At 40.6% G+C, this 25,030-nt stretch overlaps 1 protein-coding gene and 1 pseudogene across 2 annotated transcripts in view; both read left to right on the top strand.

The window, feature by feature from the left end:
• The window catches only part of RASGRF2 (Ras protein specific guanine nucleotide releasing factor 2), a 240,834-nt gene that overhangs the window by 140,671 nt on the left and 75,133 nt on the right, over positions 1-25,030 (top strand). For both annotated transcript variants that reach the window (XM_077866482.1, XM_077866488.1), the window contains exon 17: positions 2,064-2,153. In XM_077866482.1, coding sequence (XP_077722608.1) covers positions 2,064-2,153 — 90 coding nt within the window. The remainder of the gene's footprint in view (positions 1-2,063; positions 2,154-25,030) is intronic.
• On the top strand, positions 2,174-3,110 carry LOC144294673 (transcription factor BTF3 pseudogene; annotated as a pseudogene).

The raw sequence follows: 25,030 nt of genomic DNA, 5'->3' as shown, positions 1-25,030 counted from the left end.
GTAAACAGTTTTTGACTTTCGTACTCCTACTTCGAGTAGAACTGTTTAGCAAAAGGGAGAGTGTATACTCCAAACGGCTGCTTCATTTGTAGCCTTGGCTCTGTGGTGGAAGTTGTCATTGTGATTAGATCCAAGAGAAGCTAACCTGAGTCAGGCTGTTGTCAAAAGACTCGCCCAGGGGGCACCCGGGTGGCTCAGTAGTTGAGCGTCTGCATTTGGCTTGGGTCACGATCCCCAGGGGTCCTGGGATCGAATCCTGCATCGGGGTCCCCACAGGGATCCTGCTTCTCCCTCTGCCTGTGTCTCTGCCTCTCTCTCTCCCTGTGTCTCTAATGAATAAATGAATAAAATCTTAAAAAAAAAAAAAAAGAAGACGACGACGACGACGATGACGACTCACCCAGATGGCTATCAGTCTTGGGGGAGTGGAGCCATTTCAGGCTCCTGATCAGTCATGGGTCACCCTGACATTTGAGTGGCTCTGGTAAATGCAAATGGCAAGCAGGACTGGCCCTGGCTTGTTACGGGTCCACTAGGATGCTTAGCCAAATCTCTTTACTACTCTTAGAGCTTTGATCAGTCCAGGCCTTGGCAACTTCCTTGACCATCGCCACATAAGTTCATGGTAACCTGGAAGAGTCTGGAGCCAAAATCCAGGGAAACAAAACTCTACCAACATAAGAAACAAATACTATTTTCACTTGGTCGCTATTATCAGGGCTCTGTTTTATAGTCTTTTTTCACATATTTATATTCATATATGAAAACTTTAAATTTATATAAGCATTATTTGGAAATCCTCATCCTGTTTGTGAATTAAATTAAGTCCTTTGTTTCTTCTCTGATGTGACTAAATCCTAGAGACATGTGAACATGGGAAGGAAGCTGAAATCTGTGAGAAAACGGAGGATCCAAATGGGGACGGTGTCACACATTTCCTTGCCGTTTAGCTGAAATTTTGCCCGTTCATCTGTCTACTTGCCACCTTTTTCCACAAATATTTAATTGCTGCTGCTAAAGGAGAGGGTGGAGCCGTTCTCTGCTTTCTACTTGGGCGTATTAAGTAGCTCTTTGCTTCGCCTCATACTTACTCATTTTAAGTGTGACTTAGGGGTAAACTAATGAAAACCCTGCAGGTCAGAACCACAGTGAATTATTTTCGCTAAAAGCGTGAATGAGGAAAAACAGTGAGGTTGGCATCCGCATTATCAGACGCTGTATGTAAGGTATCTGAAGAGGGAAGGGGCTGCACAAGGGTGCTCAGAGCATCCTTTTGATTTTAGAATGCATCCTTATTTTAAAGGTGATTTGGGAAGAAAATTCTATCTGTAGTATAATGTGGGGAATTTTTTTGAAGCAGGAAATTTTAAGAACTATTTTTTTTTTGTATTGAGATATAATTCACATACCATAAAGTTTGCCTTTATCAACCATACAGTTCAGTGGCTTTTATAGAGTCACAAGTCACATCACCACTGTCTCATAGAACATTTTTATTACCCCGAAAGAAACCCTGTACCTATTAGCAGTCATTCTCCTTTCTCCTCTCCCTCTGGCAACCACTAATCTACTTTCTGTGGATTTACCTATTGCAGACGTTTCATATACATGGAATCATACAATGCATGACTTTTTGTGATTAACTCCTTTCCCTTAGCATAATGTTTTCAAGGATCATTCATGGTGTAGTATGTATCAGTGCTTCATTCCTTTGGTAGCTAAATAATATTCCCTTGTATCAATATACCACATTTGGTTTACACATTCGGTGGTTGTTGGACATTTAGGTGTTTGTACTCTTTGGCTATTGTGAAGAATGCTGCTAGGGATATTCACACAAGAACTACGTATTGGTTTTTGTGTGGATATGTTCTCGGTTCCGCTGGGTATATACCTAGAGTAGAATTACTGATGTAAAATCTTTTTTTTTTTTCTATTAACAAGGACAATACAGGGCATTGGGCCCAATCCTTCATCCAGTGCAGGAATGAAAATAAGAGTTTTCATTACAGAATATTACCCATCTGCCTCACCATGCTATTTCCATTCTTTTAAATAACCAGGACAGACGGCTGACAACTCCCACTGCTCTGTTTCGCCTGCTTCTGCTTTTGCAATTGCCACGGCGGCTGCAGGACATGGAAGTCCACCAGGTGAGTAGGGGTGAGCAGCTACGTAGAATAACTTATCCTGAATCAGTGTTCTTGCCTGCCAGTGTGTTAGTTAGCGTTGGGCAGCTCATTAAGAATGCCTGGTCCCGGCATCCCCACGTGTGTGCACCTGGTCTGGGCTGGTCCACCTGAGACCCCCTGAGCGCCAACCCTGTTCCCCCCACGCGGTCCCATTTCCACTCCCACAAGAGGAAAGAAACCATCATGAGCCAGGAGATAACTCGCCAAACTGCAAGCACAAGTGCACACTGGTGGGAGAGGAGCTGCTCGTCGAGAGAAGGTAGAACAGCTACAGCAGATGATAAAAAAAACTTCAGTTCTCCTTAAAGAAGGTAGGGGTAAGCAATATCTCTGGTTTTGAAGAAGTGAATATGTTCACAAACCAAGGAACAGTGATCCACTTTAACAACCCTGAAGTTCAGGCATCGCTGGCGGTGAACACTTTCACCATCGCAGGCCATGCGGACACAAAGCAGCCAACAGATACGCTACCCAGTATGTTAAACCAGCTTGGTGCAGACAGTCTGACTAGTTTAAGAAGATTGGCTGAAGCTCTGCCCAAACAGTCTGTGGATGGAAAAGCACCACTTGCTACTGGAGAGGAGGATGATGATGAAGTTTCAGATCTTGTGGAGCATTTTGATGAAGCTTCCAAGAATGAAGCAAACTGAATTGAGTCAACTTCTGAAGAAGATAAAACTTGAGGAAGTGATTGGGAGCTGCTATTTTATATTATGACTGCTTTTTAAAATTTTGTTCATGGATCTGATAAAATCTAGATCTCTAATATTTTTAAGCCCAAGCCTCTTGGACACTGCAGCTCTTCTCAGTTTTTGCTTATACACAATTCATTCTTTGCAGCTAATTAAGCCGACGAAGCCTGGGAATGAAGTTTGAATCAAGGTTAATAAAGTTCTTTGCCTAGGAAAAAAAAAAAAATGAATGCCTATTCCCAGCTCCTATTTTAAGCCAGTGTGTCTTTTAGTGATGTATTATTTATTTACTTATTTTTAGTTTTTTTTTTTTATTTGAGTATAGTTGACACACAACGATACACTGGCTTCAGGCGTACAACCCAGTGATTCAACATCCCCGTACCTTATGCTATGCTCACCACAAGTGTAGCTACCATGTTATTGACTGTATTCCCTCTGCTGTGCCTTTTATTCCCACGGCTTACTCAGTTTTTAGCCAGAAGCCTCTATCTCCCCACTCCCCTTCATCCACAGACTGTCTTTTAAGTAAGCGCCTTCAGGTAAGTCCTACACAGGTGTTGTGTGGATGATACTTTTAAGAACTTCTGTATCATGGAAGGATGTGTTATTTCTTCCATGTTGTTTTATGGAGCTCTCTAACCTTTCTAGCCAGATTACAAAAGGAACAAATATTTCCTTTTTAATTGACTACAATGATAAAAGCATATGCAAGGCGGGAAGGAAGGCTTGTGGAGGGAAGGAGGACAGAAGGACTGTTGCTTGAGCTGACTTATAATCACTTCCAGTAGCTCCACAATGCTTACTGAATTGCTCCTGGGTAATTTTCCAGGTAATGAAGAAGAACTTAAAATATTCTAATAATTGGAAGTCATAATTCATTATCCCTGTCTTCTTCTCTCACGTGCAAGAAGGACTTTTAAAACAAATCTGTATGTGGTTTAAACCACCTTGGTGCTGTCAGTGTCTTCACCTAAACCTACCCAATGGGTTCTGATCATCATGCTTTGTAGAACCATGAGTGAGTGTGTATTTTGTTAATTAGCCATTGTTCACCCACCACAAAAAACTCCCAATGCCAAAGCCTATGAACCTGTTATTCAACAATAGTAGCTGGTAGGTACTATCTGTGTGAATTCTTCCTAAACTGAAGTAAGAACAGAGAGATGTTCTATACTGAACATGAACTACCATAGTAATTACATATATAATTATATTCCATTATATATATGTGTGTGTGTGTGTATAGATAGATAGATAGATGGATAGATAGATATAGATATATATCTCAACTGAATGGAAATCTTTGCAGACTCACGTCATTCTACTCCACTATTTTGCCACAAATGCTGCATTGGATGTGGTTGGGAAAGCTGGGTTTGTTTTTGTTTTTGTTTTTTTTTTTTGTCTAATTATTCTCAAAACTTTTCCCCCAAATGCCCATCACCATAACACAAAACAGCCTGTTATGGTAATAGTATTGATGTCTTGTCCATCCAATTGACTTCTGTTGTTGCCTCCATTCTACAAAAATGAACATTTCTTTGGTGAAATAATGCAGTAGTCATCACTCTACTCTCAGCAGAATTGGTTACCGACTGTGATTTGTGGAGAGCTTCTCCTCTGTCTCTCCATCTCACAAACTAGTCTGTCTTTGGCAAAAGTGAAGTACAGAGCTTCCTCGAAGGTTTTTTAATTTAAATATGGCTCATGAGGGAAAATAGTTTTTATGTTAATTCACAATGAGCCTATTTCTGCATTTGCTGGAGGCTAGGGAGGAGGAAAGTACTTCTTTTTCACCTGGGATTGCAGCAAAATTCCAACGAGCTTTAGAGAATGGCGCTTGACTTTGGCTTGGGCACGCATAATGGGCCAGAGGATAAAGTAACCAAAACAGCCAATTCTTGTGCACCATTTAAACATTGCTGTTTCTGCCGCCTTTCTTCTTGCTTCTTCCATACTTCTGAAATAGCTTTAGGAAGAAAGCTCTCTTCAGTGAGCCAGTTAAGGAGGGATGGATAGTGATTGCCCACAGCCAGTGTGGCTAGGGGCAGGGTAGCCTGATCCTGGGTGAGCAGACTGCTTCTTTATTTCAGTGTTGCTGATGTTGCCTGTAACGTGGTCTGGTGCCACATGATTCAGTTTAGAAGTAAAGAAATAAAGGGTTGATTTGACAGTGGCTGTGGCCCTGCTGTAAGGGTGGCAGGTTGCACATGGGTCAGTTGCAGTGGCTAGAGATGGTAAGAGAGGGGATTTCTTTTGGACTGGGGGTCAGTATATTCCGGGGGCTCAGCCGCTCGGTGGAGCTGGCCTCCCACCCAGGGGATTCCTGGAGAACTTGGCCAGAGAGTTGGGTACTCAGGTGGCTGAGGAAGGTGGACTGGGAGCAGAAACTGGGAAGTGTGCAGAAGATAATCTGGACTTACTGGCCAGCCAGGGAGAGTCTGAGCTGCTCTGGAAAGGGCTAGAGCCAGACGGACAAGTGTTCAAGGGAAGAGAGTGCCAGATAGCAGTTAACTCCTGAACCAGACTTTGTATCCACTTTCTGAACCAGGAATCACTGACCCAGATTCGCTGCAGAGAGTTGCCCAGGCAAGCAGGAGGGAAGGTTGTGTGAGCATGTGAACCTTCACGCTTACATCAGCCTTTGCAGGCCTCCTGTCTGCTTGTACGACTCTACCTGTATCGTGGGCCCACTTGTCAGTGTGACTCTGCTGTGTCCCAGCCCCGGGCAGGAAGAAGGAAATGCCCGGTTAGGCCATGTGGTCGCAGAGGGCCTCCGTGTTTCAGGCTCCCTTCAGGTGCACTCCTGCTTTCATCCTCTCCCACTTGCCTACTCCCACCCCTACCCCCATCCTAATACACAGAAGTCTGGCGACTCTGGGTTAGATCTGTCAGTCAATGATTATGTTTTCAAATGTCCACTCCAGGCATTTGCATGTTAAGCCATTTCTTCCTAATTATTGCTTAGAAGGCTTTGCTATTTCATTAACAGGAATTTCAAATTTAGCGAGAAAGCAGACAGAAAGTTTTCCTTATAAAGACACAGACAAGTAGCACCCACTTGGCCCTAAATGCATAGAAAGCTAATTTTATTTGTGGACTGTGGCCTGGGGATCCACTCCCCGGGTCTGGGACTGCCTAATTTCCATGCACACTGGAAAAACCTGGGTTTTCCCCACAGGTTTCTTTAGGACCTAGAACTTGGCCCTTTTCAAAGGTGGATAAGTCTCTCCTGTATCCCTTTACCTCTCTTGGAGGTTCCTCATTAGAGACAAAGAAATCCAATTCCGTGGGTATGATTGTAACCCTAAACCAATTCTGGTTAACTTCACAGTCTGAAGATTTAACAGTTTATTTAGTGCTTGCCTTCCGATTGGCAGCCAAGTTACACTGGGCCTGCTTATGGTGGTATCTGGAATTTTTTTTTAAAAAGATTGTTTATTTATATATTCATGATAGACACACAGAAAAAGGCAGAGACTGAGGCAGAGGGAGAAGCAGGCTCCCTGAAGGGAGCCTGATGTGGGACTCGATCCCAGGACCCCGGGATCATGCCCTGAACCAAAGGCAGACAGACACTTAACCACTAAGCCACCCAGGTGCCCCAGGATCCAAAATTTGGGGACCTAACACTCAAACAATCAGCTCAAGGAAAAGAATATAAAATCACCAGTACAAACCTTTAGGACACCTCTGAGGGCTTTGGAAGAAGCCCATACCCGATGGGAGGCCCTAAAACTTAAGTGTCATTGGCTTCCTAATAAATCTGCTTATGAATCCACTCCAGATCATTCTTGGAATTACCGCAGCTATAGGAAATTTTGTTACTTGGGGAGTGGCGGTGGGGGTGGGAACAATCATCATCAGTTCAGGAAGTGTCCTTTCCTGTAGTGGAGCTTTAAGTCTATACAAGATGTAGATGAAGGACAATTAGCAAGGTCTTGTGTGTCTCTATACTGGTTGCAATGTATTTTTAAGCATCTCAAATTTAGAAGCTCTGCATTAAAGTAGAAATTAAAATGTGTGCATTTCAGAGGGCTGCTGATACAGGGAATCTGCAGGTGCACTTTGGATATAGTTATATGAATAGAAATGCACATCCAGTGAATAGACATATCAGGGTGCATCATGGTGCTTACTACACACCTGAAGCTCTAGGGTTAATTATAGAGTTCATGGAATGATCTAAAATGAAATATGGAAATGTGAGATGGGTTATTTTTATAAGACTAGAAATAATGGCAATGGAGGTACTACAAGCAACTCTTGATTATCTGTGAGCAGATTATATGTTTTACTGTTCTCTGCAAGTCAAGGTAAATTAACAAAATTGAGGAATGGTCGAATGTACTTATGGGAAAATTAATGGTACAGTTAAAATTGCTTAGGGAAATAGTGAGTTTTTTATTGGTAATTATCTGGTACTTGTAAAGTAGATAATTCATTATCTGTTTTCTCTTTTGTCAAACCACTCAAGCCTGTGTAGTCAATAGTAGATCTGAACTTGGTGTGAATTTGGCTTGGGCCAGTTTTTAAAAATACTGGTACCCAGAGGTGCCTGGGTGGCTCAGTGGCTGAGCATTTGCCTTTGGCTCAGGTCATGATCCCTGGGCCCTGGGATCGAGCCCCACATTAGGCTCCCTGTATGGAGCCTGCTTCTTCTCCCTCTCTCTCTGTGTCTCTCATGAATAAATAAATAAAATATTTTTTAAAATACTGGTACCTGGTTCCATCCCTGGAGATTCTGACTTGACTGGTCTGGGTCCATGCTGGGCATCAGGATATTAAGTTCTCCAGGTGATCCTAGTAGGGAGCCAAGCTGAGAAACTGCTGGACTCTGGATTTCGTGTGTGTGTTCCTTCTCTGGTTGTAGCATTCCCAATGTGTTTCACTGAAGCCCTGACCCCCCTAGACTGTATTATTTTCTCCATAGATAAGACAGGAGTGGGAGGGATTCTCTTCCCCGAGCTGAGTAAGGCTTAGCCCGTCTTTTTCCCTGGAGAATAGACCTTTTTACAGAGAAGGCTCTAGGCGTATTTCATAACGGTGCTCTTCCCCCTCTGCCTGCAAGAGCCAGAAATAGTGTGGGGTCCCCCTAAGAAGGCAGTCCTCAGCAGTTCCCGCTCTGCTGCTGGTCCACATTCAGCCACTGACCATTCGGTGTTGCTTCCGGTTCATGGCTCCAGCAACTTCTGCTCCCGAGAAGCAGATATCAGCTGTGTCTCTCAGGATGCACCTATCCCTCTAGATTTGGGGGTGGTCGTTAGTTCTGCAACCTCAATTTTCTGATGTGTCCAAGAAACATCACTGATTTTCAGTTTGTCCATCTTTTACTTGTAGTAGAGACAAATGTGTCTGTCACCTACTAAGTTCTTTACATGTCAGAGCTGAAAATGAAAGTCTCATGTGGAATTTTTATAGCGATTCTATTGATTTTGTAGGTCAATTTGGGCAGAATTGTCAATCCTAACAATATTTGGTCTTTTTTTAAATCTATGAATGTGGAATGTCTTTATTTATTTAGATCTGTTTCCATTTCAGCAATATTTTTTATTTCTCAGTATATAAGTCTTACATTTGTTCTGTTGCATTTATTCCTAAATATAAATGACTTTGTTAGTTACACCCCCCTCCACCACTGGAGGTATCCTCATTTGGGACATATTTTCCATTTTTTCTCAAACTATGTAAAAAATTTTTTTTTCATGATTTCATCAAAGATACATACTTGAAAGTTTGGGGGATAAAAGTATCTAATTTATCTTTTTTGTAAAACATTACTATCACTGTTATGAATGAAAAATAAAGAGCTTTGATAAATCAAATTTAACTTAGTAATGATTCCAAGTCTTATTTTTAAACAGACACACACAGACACACATGGACACACACTGCCTGGAATAAGAATTTTGGACCTGAGAAGTGACATGTTTAACTGTACCAGCCTGCAGAGCAGCTGGGAATGTCCATGTTCTGTGGTCACTGCATTCTTTTCTGGGGGACGTGCCCCATAACAAGCTAGACCACATGGAACGCCTCCTCTGCTCGTCCTGTGTCTTTGGTCTCAAGTAGACCCAGACCGCTGTTCCCGCTGGCCTGGGCACCCTGTCACACCGTGTTGCATTGCCAAGTTCCCTTTCTTTGTTCTGTCCTTTCCATGGGACCGTTCTCCTCTATTACTGTCTCTACTCAGCAAAGGTACAACATAGTTGCTTGTGCTTGTTCACTTTTTTGATTCACTCACATTGCCCAATTGCCACTTGATTGCGTTACTGTTTCGTCCATTTTAGAGCCAAGCAGGTAACTGAAGGAGAGGCTGGAGAGCTGATGCCATGTGTCAAGGAGGTAGCCACTGGTCAGCCACCGTCTCCATGATTTTGCCATGACGGGTTCTAGACTGGGGCTGTCACATCTGTTTTCTTTCTTTTCTTTTTTAAAGGAAAGCCAGGAAGTTGGATATTTATGCGAAATCTGTCTTTAAATGCTAGAAGTGAATTCATACTTTAAAAAAATGCCATCCAAGTCAAACAAAATACTTCTGAGGACCACATTTGGCTGTGAAGCACTAGTGTGTGACCTCCGGGTTCCTGTGACACTTAACATCTAGAGTGGAGGTTCATACAGATAAGATTTCCCAGAACAAGGCGCACCCGGGTGGCTCAGTGGCTGAACGTCTTCCTTTGACTCAGGTCATGATCCCGGGGTCCTGGGATCGACACCCGCATCGGGCTCCCTGCATGGAGCCTGCTTCTCCGTCTGCCTGTGTCTCTGCGCCTCTCTCTCTCTCTCTCTCTCTCTCTCTCTCTGTGTGTCTCTCATGAATAAATAAATAAAATCTTAAGAAAAAAAAGGATTTCCTGAGACATGCCTACAGACTAACAATGGACTCCCGATCCCTAAGTGCCCTCCCTGATTGTTTCCTATGCCTTGGGCCAAGCTGTTCTACAGGAAGTCCATCTTTTCTCTTCTACTTGACCACTTTTGCTTTCACTGGGTAATCTTATCTGAAAGATCTGGAGGCTGCTCATCATCACCTCCCCCCGCCCCCCTCATACACACTGTGGAAATAACAGCAGGGACCAGTTTTCTCCATCTTGTTTGATAGATTCTGAAGCAAGCGTGAGACCCAGATCAGTGGAGAGCCTGGCCCGGATTCTTGCAGTTACTGAGAATAAGGCTCACTCCAATCTGTCCACTACCAAGTTTCTGCTTTCTTTGCCCTGATGGTACCTTTCATCCCACATCTGCTTCAGAAAGAACCAGGTCATGGGAAACCTGTTACTTAATATTGTTACTGACTCTTGATCCTGTCTTTGTCCACAACACCCATTTCTTTCATCTTCTTCCCACTGATAGGTCCACCTGGCATTCACCTGACAGGTCAGCAGCTGGTGACTCCAGAGAAATGAGCCCTGGTGAAATTAGTCGTCTGTGGGTAGATTCTTACTTGGCTAGCAGTTGGTATTGAGGATCTGCAATTTCTTTCACTGGACTGCAGAAATGAGGGCCTTAAGTACAATGATATAATCTGATCAGAGGAAGCGTTTATCTCTGTATCGAGAATTGGATTACATTTTCAGTAGGATATTGGTTACCATGAATTAAGTTAATGTCACATATACCTTGCTGTCTGTGATCTCTTTCAGGATTTGTGAGCATACTCAGCTCTGTTTAAGTAGCTTATCTATTTATTGAGTGAACTCATAAAAAAGGCACAGAATGTGGCCTTTTCCTCAGTGTCTGTTTTACAAGGTAAAACTGTAACTTCAGGCAGGAATCACAAATTGATTTTCTGTTTCAAACTCAGAAAGTTAATGCCTTGTAGATATTTCTTTGCAGTGATTCTCAATGGAACATGGGTAGGGTGGAATGAGAACAGTCAGGGACTGCTTCAAAATACCCGTATCCCCCTGAGGATTCTGATCAGCTTCCCCCCAGAGGGAGACACTCCAAAACAGAGAGATGTTATTGATGGAAATGTGCTGCAGTGTGAATTGTGTAAAAGCAGAAATAAGGCTAAGAATCACTGCTCTACTATCTGCCATCCGTGGAAAGACTGCTCACTGTCTCAATCTAATTCTCTTGTTTCCCCGTGTCCTATTTCCTGGTAATCAGGGCATCAAAGGAAATAGGCTGTCTATCTAACCCAAGTTAGCACCGGTGTTGAGAAGTCTAAGGTTCAAATGCTGGATGCGTGTAGTGTTTCTCATCTGGGGCTCCCCCTATCTTTTAATTTTCTGTGCAATACCCCTTGTCTTAGTTCTTACTTGTCCCCCCTTCCCTCTGTCCTACTGTGTTTTTTCCTTGGTATGTTCTCATCTCTTGGAGTTCTGCACAATTTCAAGGAAATATGTTCTATTGCCAGGAGTATCTGCATTCACTGTAGAGCCCAGTGGAGTAAGAAAGTGCTGGTCCCCTTGTTTAAAAAATTAGAATTTCAAGATGGTGAGAGTGGAACATTAAACCAAGTGTGGGCCTTTCTAAGCTTGGGGCACAGTGCAATACAGGTTATACACCATGAAGCCAGCCCTGCATTTTGCAGTCTTGTCAGGGGTCTGATAGTTTTTTTTTTTTTTATTTTTTTTTAACACTCAGGATATGTCCTGTAGTGCCTTTCCAGAACTTTTCCATGGTGAAAAAGACAGTAATAGAAAACAATCCCATTTATTTGAATGTGAAAAATCTTAGGCTGGAGGAGACTAATTAGAAAGAGAAAAAAATCAACCTAGGACTCCCGATTCTCTGAAGAGACTATATATTTTAAAATATATAGTCAGCGAATTTTCTTTTGGCAGAAATAATCAGTGATACTGTTCTGATTATGTAACATTGCATCAGCTCCATGCATTAAGCAGAATGAAATAAGCTTTTAGTTACAATATTTCTCAAAGTAGTCTGCCAAAGATTAAGTGTTGTAGAAGAAATAATCTATAGAAATGTCCCGCTTTGGGGGCACCTGGGTGACTCAGTCAAGTGGCCAACTCTTGATTTCAGCTTAGGTCATGATCTCAAGGTTGTGGGATCCAGCCCCATGGTGGGCTCCACACTCAACAGGGAGTCTGCTTAGAGATTTTCTCCCTCTGCCCCTCCCCACTCTCTCTCTCAAATAAATAAATACATTTAAAAAACTTTTTTAAAAAAGGAAATGCACTGCCTTTGCATAGTTAATAGTGCAAGTCAGCACAAGGTGAACTGAATCTTAAAACTTCTAAAGTCTATGGTAAGGGAGGAATGGGCTTTTCATCTGCCAGGAACATCCCCTGAGAGCACAGGTCCTCCACATGTCCTTAACTTTATGCAGCCAACAGTGTTTGGTTCAGGTGGTTTCTCTTCCAGCATTTGTAGCCAATGGCCTCACAAATCCTGGGAAGACCTGAAGAGGCAACCTGACAGCATGTAATTAGCCTGTTTTATCAATTGTGAATACATCATTGTGGATGACTTTAGCAGAGGGTCTCCTAAAGTGACACCCACTTCTTATAAGCCCCTATCTAATGCTGCTCTCCTGGGTATTTCTATATGCAAATTGAGTGGTTGCCCTTATTAGCAACAGGACAGTAACAACACCAGGAAAGTCATATAATTCTATAGAGTATACTATGTACCAAGCACTATTCTAAGCTTTACATGTGTTAACTGATATGTGAAAGAGTCACTGGTGTTATATTCTCTTGCCAATAGAGGAAATTGAGATGGAGAGAGTTAAGCAAATTGTCTAAGGTCACATAGGTAATAAGTGACAGCTTTGAATCTGGCACCTGGCTAATGAACAAAAGAATAGCAGGAATTATTACCTTTCCAAATCTCTGCCTTGCATAGGGCAGGGTTGAAACTTCATTCTTTGGGTTTCTGCAATGCTGCCATTTTGTTTGGAGAACATGGACATTTCTGTTGAGTGGTCTGGTGGTTAAAAAACATGCCCCCAAATGCTTTCACACTCCTTCCTTCAAGAGGTGGAGCTTGATTGCCTTTCCTTTTTGTGTGGATGGCATTAGTAACTTGCTTTTAATGAAATTAAGCAAAAGTGATCATGGATGACTTTGGCACCTAAGTCATCAAGAGGCCCACTGGCCTTGTCTTGGTCAGTCTGTCTCAGATCACTCATTATGGGGGAAACAAACTTCCCATGTCATGAGGAGAGGCCCATGAACTAGCAAGAAACTGGAAGGCAGGCCTCTGGCCAACACCCTCACAGGTGAGCTTGGACATAGATTTTCTAGCTCTAGTCTAGCCTTCAGATGACTATAATTGTAACCCTGGTGGGCATCTGGATGCAGCCTCATGAGAAACCACAAGCCAGAGTCACCCTGCTGAGCCACTTCCGAAACCTTGCCCTGAAGAAACTATGCGACCAGAATGTGTCTGGAGTCTCTAAGTTGTAGGGTAATTGTTTTGCAGCAATGGATAACTGCTACTGGTAGTGTCAGGGTAGCCAATAAACCTATGGTCAAATTATTCATAATCACATTGAGTTTAAGGAGCATATTTTCATTTTGGAAAGAGACAGGGCGCCCTGGGCATATTCCCTACCAAATATTTTGAATTTGGGGAACATATCTAAAATTAACATGTAGTTTAAATCTACCGTATATTTCGATGGGGCAGCCGGGGTGGCATGGCACAGCGGTTTAGCACTTTCAGCCCAGGGTGTGGTCTTAGAGTCCCGGAATCGAGTCCCACATCAGGCTCCCTGCATGGACCCTGCTTCTCCCTCTGCCTCTGCCTGTGTCTGTGCCTCTCTCTCTTTCTGTCTCTCATGAATAAATAAATCTTGAAAAAAAATAAATCTACCATATATTTCGAGATCTCTAAATAGTCTTTCTCTTCTCCCTTCACCTTGTAGTGCTCTGAATTGAATAGACTGATTTTTCCACTGTTTGAGAGCAGAGAGCAGTTTGATTTTAACAACTGTTGCTTAGCAATAGGAACGAACTTAATGGCTCTTCTGCAAACTGCGAGGAGCCTCCCTGTGTAGCTATTGTCTGTCTGTAATGCTGAATTTAAAATTGTAATTATCATTTAAGATGAGATTGAAGCTGGCCTCTGTAACACATTACACTTACCCTAGTATCTCCGCTGCCCAGGGAATTGTACTGTCCCTGTTTGAGGCCCCTCTGCGGACAAGCTGGTCCCTTGGAATTATGGGGGCATTTAGAATTTGAAGATGAAGCTCTGAAAAAGCTAGTAAATCCCTCACTGGTAGGAATATGCTATATTATATATACATAATATAGTATATACATATACTGACTTTGTAGATCTGCACCAAAAACTTGACTCTTCAAATGTTGTGACTAGAAACTGGGCCAGTGATAGGAAGGAAGGGACACTGCAGGGGTGGGGTTTCCAGACAAATTCAGGGGAGGAGGAATGGGTGGGAAATCTAGTTGCCGGGTTTTTACCACTTGGCTCTGATGGAAAGGCTCTGAGACGTGTCAGCTGCTTTGAATTTTTAAACAAACGGTCTAAATTCAATTGTTCATCTGGAAAGGTTGATATCAAGATTCAGAAATCTCTGCCTGGCTTAAAAGCATTATTCTTTCCCAGTCTTTGGATTAAATCATGCACAAGTTTATTTGATTTTATTTAATCTTCAATTAGTCATATAGGTCTCCGTGCCATACCCTGTGCCATACCAGGTACTATGGGAAGATAATGAAATATGAGGCATTGCCTGTACTCTCTAAGAACCGACAATCCACTTGAGGAGATTAGATGAACAAGCATAAAGTAAGTCTCAACTGATCAAGAAGGGAACGACAGTTACTGATAATAATCAGTATAATTATTGGCCTCGTTGTAAAACTTTGGACTTAAAAACCAAGAGAAAATGTCACATTAGCAAAATAACAAGGCTTCAATGCATGACCCTGAAAGAAAAGGTTAATATAGTTTCAGAGTATTTCACACACCCTTCCAATTAGTCAGCTTTCTCTGAAAATTGGGTTTGGTTTTTGTGTTTGTGTGTGTGTGTGTGTGTGTGTGTTTTAACTTTGAGAAAATTTTTTCCTCCGGATCTGCAATTATTTTTTATAGGCGCACGCTCCCTGGTGTGTGTGATAGTCTTAGGAATTAGCTAGTGTTAGATTAAGTGGAGGCAGCGTCTGTCATATTGGACTAAATTAATACTACCACGATTTCTGCACCAGCATCATAATGAGAAGTGCTGAAAGACTTCCACTGAAGCAAATGATATTTCAGTGGCTTCAAAAATTAGAAGCCATAAACCTACCAAAACCCCCAAATAGTCTAGTTGAAATAAGAGTAAAATAATAGTATTGTGATGTAGTGTGATGTGGTGTGTGTGTTTTAAATAAATGTAACAAATAGTTGGGGGAGCTAACCATCTCCTCCTTCAGATGATATTGGATCACCAGCTGTAAAAACTCTGAGGGTAGGTATTTAAATATGTTTTAGCATTTGAGTGGCAACATTGCAGGTGTTACCTGCCTATAATCCTCCTCCTCTTTACAGACTTTTCTTTGTCTTGCTTCTAATTTTCAAGATCCTGTGCACGGTTCAGAATAAATTCAAAACAGTAGTGGAGCACCTTAGTTGGGATAAACCTTCATCTGGCAAACAATGTTATGCCACCAGGGTCCGTTCTCTTGATTCCTGTGGATTGTACATAAAACAAACCACAGTCCCCTCTAGAGGCAGGCGCCCAGAAGCAAGCAGTCTTAGCACAGGCTGGCGTCTCCTGCCTCCTACTTAACTTTCCTCAATGGAGAGTTAAAGACTTGTCAGTGATGTTCTCATTTCCTTTTTTCTATCCTAGCATTATGGATTTATGAAGACCTAATCCTATATCTAACATTTGTGCCTTATGATTTCAAAGCCCTTTAATAAATAATGGTGCGTGTGTCCTCCACAGCAAGCCTGGGAAGTGGGAAGCCTGGTTATTTTTGTAAAGCGGTAGTATTTCAAGAGACAGTTGAGCAATTAATTGGTAGACAATTAATTTGTATCAATTAGTTAATTGGCCTCCAGTGATTTTAATTCAGATTTTTAAAATCTGAATCTCCACTTTCTTCCCTCTCAGATCCAGCCACTTTCTGTACATTAGGAATTTCAAGGACCACCTTTTATTCCTGCTGTCCTGTGCATGTTTGTTTGTGTTTAATTTCCCAACGGGGCTCAGGGCCCAGCACCAAAGCATTCCTGAGGGGAGGGTAGTTGGATACTGACTGGCCCACAGGAACACAGTTTTGGGGGTTTAAACATATTTTTCATTCTCCTAAACATTTCTTTAGGTAAACATCAAGGCCAACTGACCAACCAGATTTTACTTATTTACTTTGTCATAAAATTCACCTATCATGGGGCACCTGAGTGGCTCAGTCAGTTAAGTGTCTGCCTTTAGCTCGGGTCATGATCCCGGAGTCCGAGATCATGGTTGACCCCTGTGTTGGGGCTCCTTGCATAGCAAGGAGTCTGCTTCTTCCTCTCCCTCTGCCTCTCTCCCTGCTTGTGCACTCCTGGGTAAATAAATAAATAAAATCTTTTTAAAAAATTTAAAAATACATCTGTTGTGCATTTCTTTAAAACATACTCTGCTGTTCGATTATGTTTGATGGTGACTTAGAGATAGAAGCCTCTCATTTTCAAAGATTGGCTGCCCTGCCAGTTTTAAATTTTAAACAGCTACGTTAAGATATACTTCATATACCGCACGACTCTCCCATTGAAAGCGTAGCTTTAGTATCACCCTGCCATCCTTAGTGGACTTCCAGTGTTGGGTTTGAAAGCGCTCAGGCTGCCAGATGTGGAAGACAGTTCAGGTGAGATCTACGACAGACTCAGGGTGTCTGCTCTTGCTCCTGGCACCATGCAGTGCGGGGAGGATACAGCCAAGAAGCCCCTTGCCCTCTCAGGAGTTAATGGTTCATCCTGAGAATTTGACTTTCTGTTCTTTGTCGAGAGTGGGAAATAGAGGCTGTGTGCCTTTTCTCAAGAACAGTGCTTTCTGGAAAGGCAGCCTCCAATTCCTGGTGTCTGGCGATTTGGCAGTAGAAAAAGAATTTCTTTTTCTTCAAGGAAAAAGGGCCATGAGGGCCTAGAAAAAATGACATATCAGTTAGGGCAGTTAAGAATCAGTATCCAAAAGGTCAGGCATGAAAAGTGGCCAAGAGAGTGGATTTTGGTGTCAAATAAGCCTGCGTCTAAGTTCTCATTGTCCAGCTGCGTGATCAAGGACAGCCTCTCTGAGCCTCATTTTTTTTTTTTTCCATTTTAAAGTGAGGATAATGATTATATCTTCCTCAGAGAGTTGTCAGGAAGATTAACTGAGATGATCCATGGCAGTTCTCAGCTCAGCATTTGGAACCAACTAAGTGCTCAGTGAGTATTTCCTGCTGTGACTAGTAGCTGTTTCATCCATGTGATTTATAAGGTTCTTGAGAATAGGGACCAGTGTTTACCATTAGATCTCTAGCCTGTATCGTCATGAGAGACCAGTGCTGAACTGAAGTGAATGCATTTGCCTGTCGTCCACTTATTCCCTCTGTCTCTTCCCATCTCACTTATTGTGCACATGTGGCATGTGTGTGTATGCATATGTGTATACTACACCCCCTACTGACTGTTATATTGGCAAGAATTAGTGAAAAAACTGCAAAAGATATTAATTGTTTGTCATCCTGTGGTTAAGGAGTATTGTTTCTGGGCACAATCAAGGGACCTAGAAATAACTGTGCTAAATAACTCTATGGTATTCACCACAGTAAATTCTTGTGTATAATGACAGGTAGTTGGGGACAGAAGAGGCGAGAGTCAGACCAGTATGTTTTTGTGGTAGTACTGGTAGGACCTGCATTGGGACTGTTCTGGAAGGGGAAGAAATCTAAGAAATGTTGGTGGAGACCTTTGTGATGGATTATATATAGGACATGATAAAAAAGAAAGAAGCAATGCAGATGATTAAATTGTGAGTCTAAGGCCTGAAAGACTAAGTTAGTAATATGATAATGATCTCAGTTCACAATTAGCTAAGTGTTAGATGTCAGCAAATCTAAGTGGGGAGAGCCAGAGAAGGGACTAGATGTATTTCCAAGATGAGTTTGTCTAGCCTCTTTCACCCTTGGAGAGGTGTCCCCTGATGTTTATGTGTTATACCTTATATCATTTTGGAAAGGGCTTGAGGCAGATCCCTGGATATACGGTGAATCAGAAACATTGCCTGGATACCATTCTGGATAGAGTCCAAGGGAGAGAGATTGAGTTTGGGGTCCATAGGGAACTGGTATCTTAATAATACAAATTATGTTTGCAACTTTCTATCTTAAAAATGTCACACATGCCAGTGAATGCATCTTGTACAAATGGTTGCCATTATTGAAGACAAGGTCATCTAATGTGGATTTTTTTAAAAAGATTTTATTTATTTATTCACGAGAGACACAGAGAGAGAGGGGGGCAGAGATACGGCAGAGAGAGATGCAGGCCCCATACAGGGAGCCCTACGCGGGACTTGATCCCGGGTCTCCAGGATCACGCCCTGGGCTAAAGGCGGCCCTAAACCGCTGAGCCACCCGGGCTGCCCTAGTGTGGATTTTGCTGTCATGAATTTCAGTGGATTGAGGGACAGGTGCTCTGATTGCCTGTGTGTACAGCCTAAAGTTTTGAATTAAGTCACTTACTAGCTCTTTTGAACATCAGTTTCCTCATAACCAAAAAAGGAACAATTATGTGTAATTTACTGGAGATTTTGAGAATTAACTTTTTTCCCCTGCATAGTAATAATCAGAAGAAAAGGTACTACATGAGGACAAGTTTGTAGTGTGAGTTGCAGGATGACAAATGGATTAATAAGCCCCATTTTTTTATTCCCAGGGCTTATTTATGGCTGCTTTCTGCTTGTTGACACTTTCCTACTGTCTGGTTGACCTATGCCAGAAATGGCTCTGTTGGATATAGAGTAGACTGAGAACGGAGAGGCAGGAAGTTTCGGATCAGAGAACATGTTTGAGTAGCTTCCAGTTGCTTTATTTCACCCTCTGTGATCAGTTCTGGGATTTTCTTACACAAGAGTTCCTTGAGGCTTCCCCTATTATTGTCTTAACCATGCTAGTATATCACAAGTCCAGCTGCTGGGACTGACATTCCTATGGATGATTTTTATAGGTACTATCTTGGATTATATCCAGGGCTGGACTCAGCTATACTGGTGCTGTGATCATGCATGTGTTCCAGAATAGTTTCCAATGTGGTTTAATTTAATTTATGATTTTTAAGGTTCTGATTAATTTTTATGCATAATGATTATAATATTTTATTCAGGTATGCTGCAGTATTGGAAACACTGGGTATTTTCATTAGAAGGATCTTGAGAAGCATTGCTAAACCTATGGAACAAGGGTATTTTTGTTCAAATTTGAATAAAAATGACAGGTACTAACCTCAGCCTTTGGACACTTATTGCTTATAGTTTAAAGCTGTCACAAAAAAAAAAAAAAAAAGCTGTCACCAATACTTCAATACCTTCTTGCCAAAGTATGAAATGATTTAACACATCTAGAAGGAGAAAATGGTATGCAAATTTAGGTTATCTTTTTTTTTTTTTTTTTTTTCAACGTAGGTAGGTTTTTAGGGAGTGTAGGAGTCTCTTTTCACTACAAAGCTATCAAATTCAGAAACTGAGTGACTTTTTCTACTTCAGGTAAAGGATCTATAATATATTATTTGCTAAGATTTTTATGTGCTTAAAAAATGGGTGGGGGCTGGGTGGCTCAGTTGGTTAAGCATCTGATTGTTGATTTCAGCTCAGGGCATAGTCTCGGGGTCATGAGACTGAGCCCTGTGTCATTAGGCTCCACACTCACTGAGAGTCTGCTTGAGATTCTCTCTGTCTCTCCCTTTCCTTGTACCCTTACCCTCTGCACACACACATCCTCTCTCCAAAATAAATAAATAAATATTTAAAAAACAGAACAAATTAAAAAAAAAAAACAGAACAAAACATGGGAATGATGGTATGAAGAGTTTGGCAGATTTTCTTCCCAAAAAGCAAGAATAAAATTGGACAGAATTATTAAAACCAATCTTTCATGGACTCTTAAAATAACTATAGCCATATAAAAAACTACTGAACCATAGGTGAGAGCAATGGGAGTCTATGGCAGTTCAGCCTGGGGTTGTTCTCATTCCATCATTTCCAGATCCTTTGGGCAAGCTATGAAAACCAGCAGCTTTATTGTCAGAAGATGATGACCTAATTTGGAGCACAGCAAAATATGGTAAAAACCTATGATGTTGGGTATTGTCAGAAATATTAGCTATCCAGTGACAAGCAGACAGAGAATACCAACATTATGGGTAGCCTGAGGTTGAGATCCTGGCTGGGGGAATGGAAGTAAAATAATAATAATAGAATCAGAATTTAAGTGGCACATTATAATAGATTTATTTAACACAAAAGAAGGCAGTAAAGGATGAAGAAGGAACAAAAAAGCCTTTAGACATTGTGGCAGGAAGATGGCTTCCTAGAGATGCCTACATCCTACTTAATGTAATCTGTGAATATATTACTCTACATGGAAAAGGAAATTAAGATTAAAGTTGGAACTAAGGTTGCTCAGCAGCTGACCCTTGGATAGAAAAATTGTCCTGAATCATTCCAGTGAGCCCAGTGGAATGACAAGTTTCTCTAAAAGTGGAAGAGGGAGGCTGAAGAGTCAGTGTCAGAGTGACCAGAGCAGAGGAAACCTCAGGCAGCCATAGCTGGCTTTGAAGATGTGAGAGCCATGAACCAAAGAATGCAGGCAGCCTCTAGAAGCAAGAAAAGGCCAGAACATGGATTCTCCTTTAGAATTTCCAGAAAGGAACACAGCTTTGCCACCACATTGCTTTTTGACCAGTGAGACCTGTGTCAAATTTAGACCTTTGGAACTAGGGTAAATAATTTTTGTTGTTTTAAGCCTCTAAGTTGCTGGTAATTTGTTACAGCAGCAACAGAAAAATACAGAATAAATAAAAACTAAACAGCAAAATGGCAGAAGTAAATTCAAGGCAAAATAGGATATAAGACCAAAAAACTGTTACTAAGGCAAAGAGGGATGTTTTATAATAAAAACACAGTCAATTGCTGAGGAATAAGTAATAATTATAAATGTATATGAACCTAATGAGCCACCAACAAAAGAAGCAAAAACTGACAGAACTGAAAGAAATAGACAATTTAACAATGTTTATTGACTTCGATACCCTATTCTAAATAATTGGAAAAATAACTATACAGAAAATCAAAAGGATATAAAAGAATTGAACAATACTATCAACCAACTTGACCTAGTAGACATTTATAGGACATTCCACCAAATGAAAGCTGAATATATATTTTTTAAAGCAGACATAAAAATATCTCCAGGATAGACCAGACGTTAGGCCATGAAACAAGTCTCAATAGATTTTTAAAAGACTGAAATCACAAAAGATATGTTTTGAGGACATAGTAGTATTAATTTAGAAATCAGCAACAGAAATACTTTGGAAAATCTCAAATATTTGGATATTAAACAATACATTGCTAAATAACTCATGGCTCAAGAAACAAATCACAAGAGAAATTAGAAAATATTTTGAAATGAAAACCATAACATTTATAGGAGTCAAATAAGCAGTCTTTAGGAAGGAATTTTATAGCTTCTAATACCTATACTAGAAAAATAAAAATGATCTCAAATCAATAATCTATCTTCTACCTTAAGAAATTCATAAAAAGAAAGCACACTAGGGCAGCCCAGGTGGCTCAGCGGTTTAGCGCTGCCTTCAGCCCAGGGTGTGATTCTGGAGACCCGGGATCGAGTTCCACGTCAGGCTCCCTGCATGGAGCCTGCTTCTCCCTCTCTCTCTCTCTCTGTCTCTCATGAATAAATACATAAAATCTTAAAAAAAAAAAAAAAGAAAGAAAGCACACTAAACTCAGAGGAGGCAGAAGGAAGGCAAGATTAGAACCTAAGTTAATGAAATAGAAAACAAAATAGAGTAACTCAAGAAAGCCAAAGGTTATCTTTTGAAGAGATCAACAAAATTGACCTTCAGCCAGACTGATCAATAATATAAGAGATAAGGTACAAATCGCCAAAATCAAAAATAAAAGTAGGACTATCCCAATCAAGCTTGCAAAAATTAAAACAAGTATAGGGAAATGCTGTGAACAACTTTATGCTAAAAAATGACATGCAATACATAAATTTTCTATAAGACACAAATAACTAAAATTGACAAAAAGAAATAGAAAATCTGAATAGATTTAAAACAAATATATTGAATTAGTAATTAAAAATCCTCCTGAAAAGAAAATTACAGACCAAATGCATTCACAAGTGATTTATACCATTTAAAGAATTGAGTCAGTCGTTCATATCTTACCGAAAATGAAGGAGAAAACACTTTCCAACTCATTTAATGAAGCCAGTATTACTGTGATACCAAAACAAGACAAAGACATGAAACTACAGACTAATAACCTTCATGAATATAAATGCAGAAATTCTCAATAAAGTATTAGCAAACTAAATGCAGCTATTTATGAAAAGGATTCAACGCCATGAGCAAGGGGGCTTTATCCAGAAATGCAAGTTTGGGTTAACATCAGAAAGTCAATTCATATCATAAATCGTGCAAATATAATAAAAAGTAAAATCATATGATTATCTCAACAGAAACAGATAAGACATTGCATAAAATCCAACACCCATCCAAGAAATTAGGAATAAAAGGGTAAATCCTTAGTCTAATAAAGGACATCTATGAAAAACCTGCAACTAGCATTGTACTTAATGGTGAAAGAATGAATTTTTGAACAAGAACAATATCCAGATGCTCACTCTTGCCATTTCTATTCAACACTACAATGGAGTATCTTTCCAGTGCAATAAGAGAGAAAAAATATAATACAAAGGCATCCTAACTGGAAGGAAGGAAATAAGCTGGTAGACTGAATACAGTTCCTTTCAAAATACCAATAGGTTTGTTTGCAGAAATTAACAAACTAATCCTGAAAAAAATATGTAACTTTTAATTTATGTATTAGAAATCTCAACAAGGGTTTTGTTTTTGCTTTTAGTAGTGTGCCAGCAATTTTATGGAAATGCAAAGAACTCAGAAGAGCCAAGACAATTTTGAAAAAAGGGAACTAAATTGGAATACTTATACTTCCTGATTTCAAAACTTAATAGAAGACTACAGTTTGCAAGATACTTTGGTACTGGCATAAGAATAGTTACGTATATCAATGGAACAGAGGTACGAGTCTAGAAATAAATCCTGACATTAGTGGTCCATTGATTTTCCATAAAGGTACCAAAGCAGTTCCTTGGAGAAAGCATAGTCTTTTCAACAAATGGTGCTGGGGCAATTGGATGGCTACAAACAGATGAATTTAGTCCTGAATGTAAGGACTAAAATTATGAACTTCAATAAGAAGCATAGGAGAAATCTTAGTGCATTGAGTTGGGCTAATAAGCACTTTTAGATACAACATCAAAAGCAAAATCCATAGGTGAAAAAAAAAAAGGATAGATTGGACTTCATCATAAGTGAAAATTTTTGTGCTTAAAAGGATGCCGTCACCAAAATGAAAACACTCCATAGAAAAAAGGGAGGAAAATATTCACAAATCATATATTTGATAAAAGACTTCTATCCAGAATATATATATAAAGAACTCTGAAGACTAATAAGACAAATAACAAGTCAAAATGGGTGGATGATTTAAATAGATGTCTCCCCAAAGAAGAGAAGCAAATGGCTAAAAAGCACATAAAATGATGTTCATTACTCATTAGAGGAAATGCAAACCCAAACCACAGTAAGATATGACTTCATATCCATTACCGTAGCTATAATAAAATCCACAGAAAATAACAAGTGGCAGTGAAAATGTGGAGAAACAGGAACCTTCATATATTGCTGGCAGAAATGTAAAATAGTACAGTCACTTTGGAAAACAGTTTGCCAGTTTCTTAAAAAGTTCATAATAAGTTTATCATAGGCTCCAGCAATTCCATTCCTGGGTAGTAGGTATCCATGCAAGAGAAATGAAGGCTTTATGGTCACATAAAGACTTGTAGATGAGTGTTATAACAGGATTATTCACGCTAGTCCTAAATTAGAAACAAGTCAGACATCCATCAACAAGTGAATGGATAAACAAATGCAATGTATAAATACAATAGAATGCTATTCTGTAATAAAAACAAATAAATGATACATGCTACAACATGAATAAATATCAATAATATGCTAAGTCAGGGGTTAGCAGTTTTTAAAGGGTCAGATAGTAAATATTTTAGGCTTGTGAACCATATGGTCTCAGTCACAACTTCCCAACTTGACCCTTTCAGTGCTAAAGCGGCAACAATCTGTATGTAAATGAATGGGTGTGACTGTGCTCCAGTAAAATGTTGTTTATAAAAACAGGCAGCAGGTAGTGTGCTGACTTGTTTGCTGATTGAAAAGAAGCCAGAAAAAAAAAAGAAAAGAAAAGAAAAGAAGCCAGAGGCAGAAGACCACACATAGTCTGATTCCATTTATATGAAATCTCCAGAAAAAGTAGACCTATAAATCTATTAAAAAATCTAAGAAAGATTTCCTGGGATGCGTGGGTGGCTCAGTGGTTATCCATCTGCCTTTGGTTCAGGTCACAATCCCCGGGTCCTGGGATCGAGTCCCACATCGGGCTCCTTGCAGAGAGCCTGCCTCTCCCTCTGCCTACATCTCTGCCTCTCTTTCTCTGCCTCTCATGAATAAAAAAATGAAATCTTAAAAAAAAAAAACAAAAACAAAACAAGCAAGCAGATTCCTAGTCCAGGTGAGGGGGTGGGAACAGAGATTGCCTGTGTAGGAGTGCTGACAATACTGACTCCATCTTTGGCCCTCCATCTTGTTCACGTCTGCTCCATGACATTTCTTGGGGCTATGTATTTTGGGTCTCTTGGAGGTTTATATACACCTTAGAAACGCCCACCAAGGCTGGAATGTGGGGAGGCTTGCTTTGGTCCTCTGTAAATTTGCTAAAGGTAACATAACACAGTTTCTCCCCTTCCTGAGGTACAGATGGCACCACAAGATCTAATTAAAGGTTAGCTGTCAGGTACATGCAAACCCTTTGGTCTCACCACAGTGCCCTCTGTGTGTCCCCTT

Source organism: Canis aureus, chromosome 2 (genome assembly GCF_053574225.1).
Source record: "Canis aureus isolate CA01 chromosome 2, VMU_Caureus_v.1.0, whole genome shotgun sequence".
NCBI classification, from domain to species: domain Eukaryota; kingdom Metazoa; phylum Chordata; class Mammalia; order Carnivora; family Canidae; genus Canis; species Canis aureus.
This window is presented reverse-complemented; position numbering and strand designations above follow the sequence as displayed.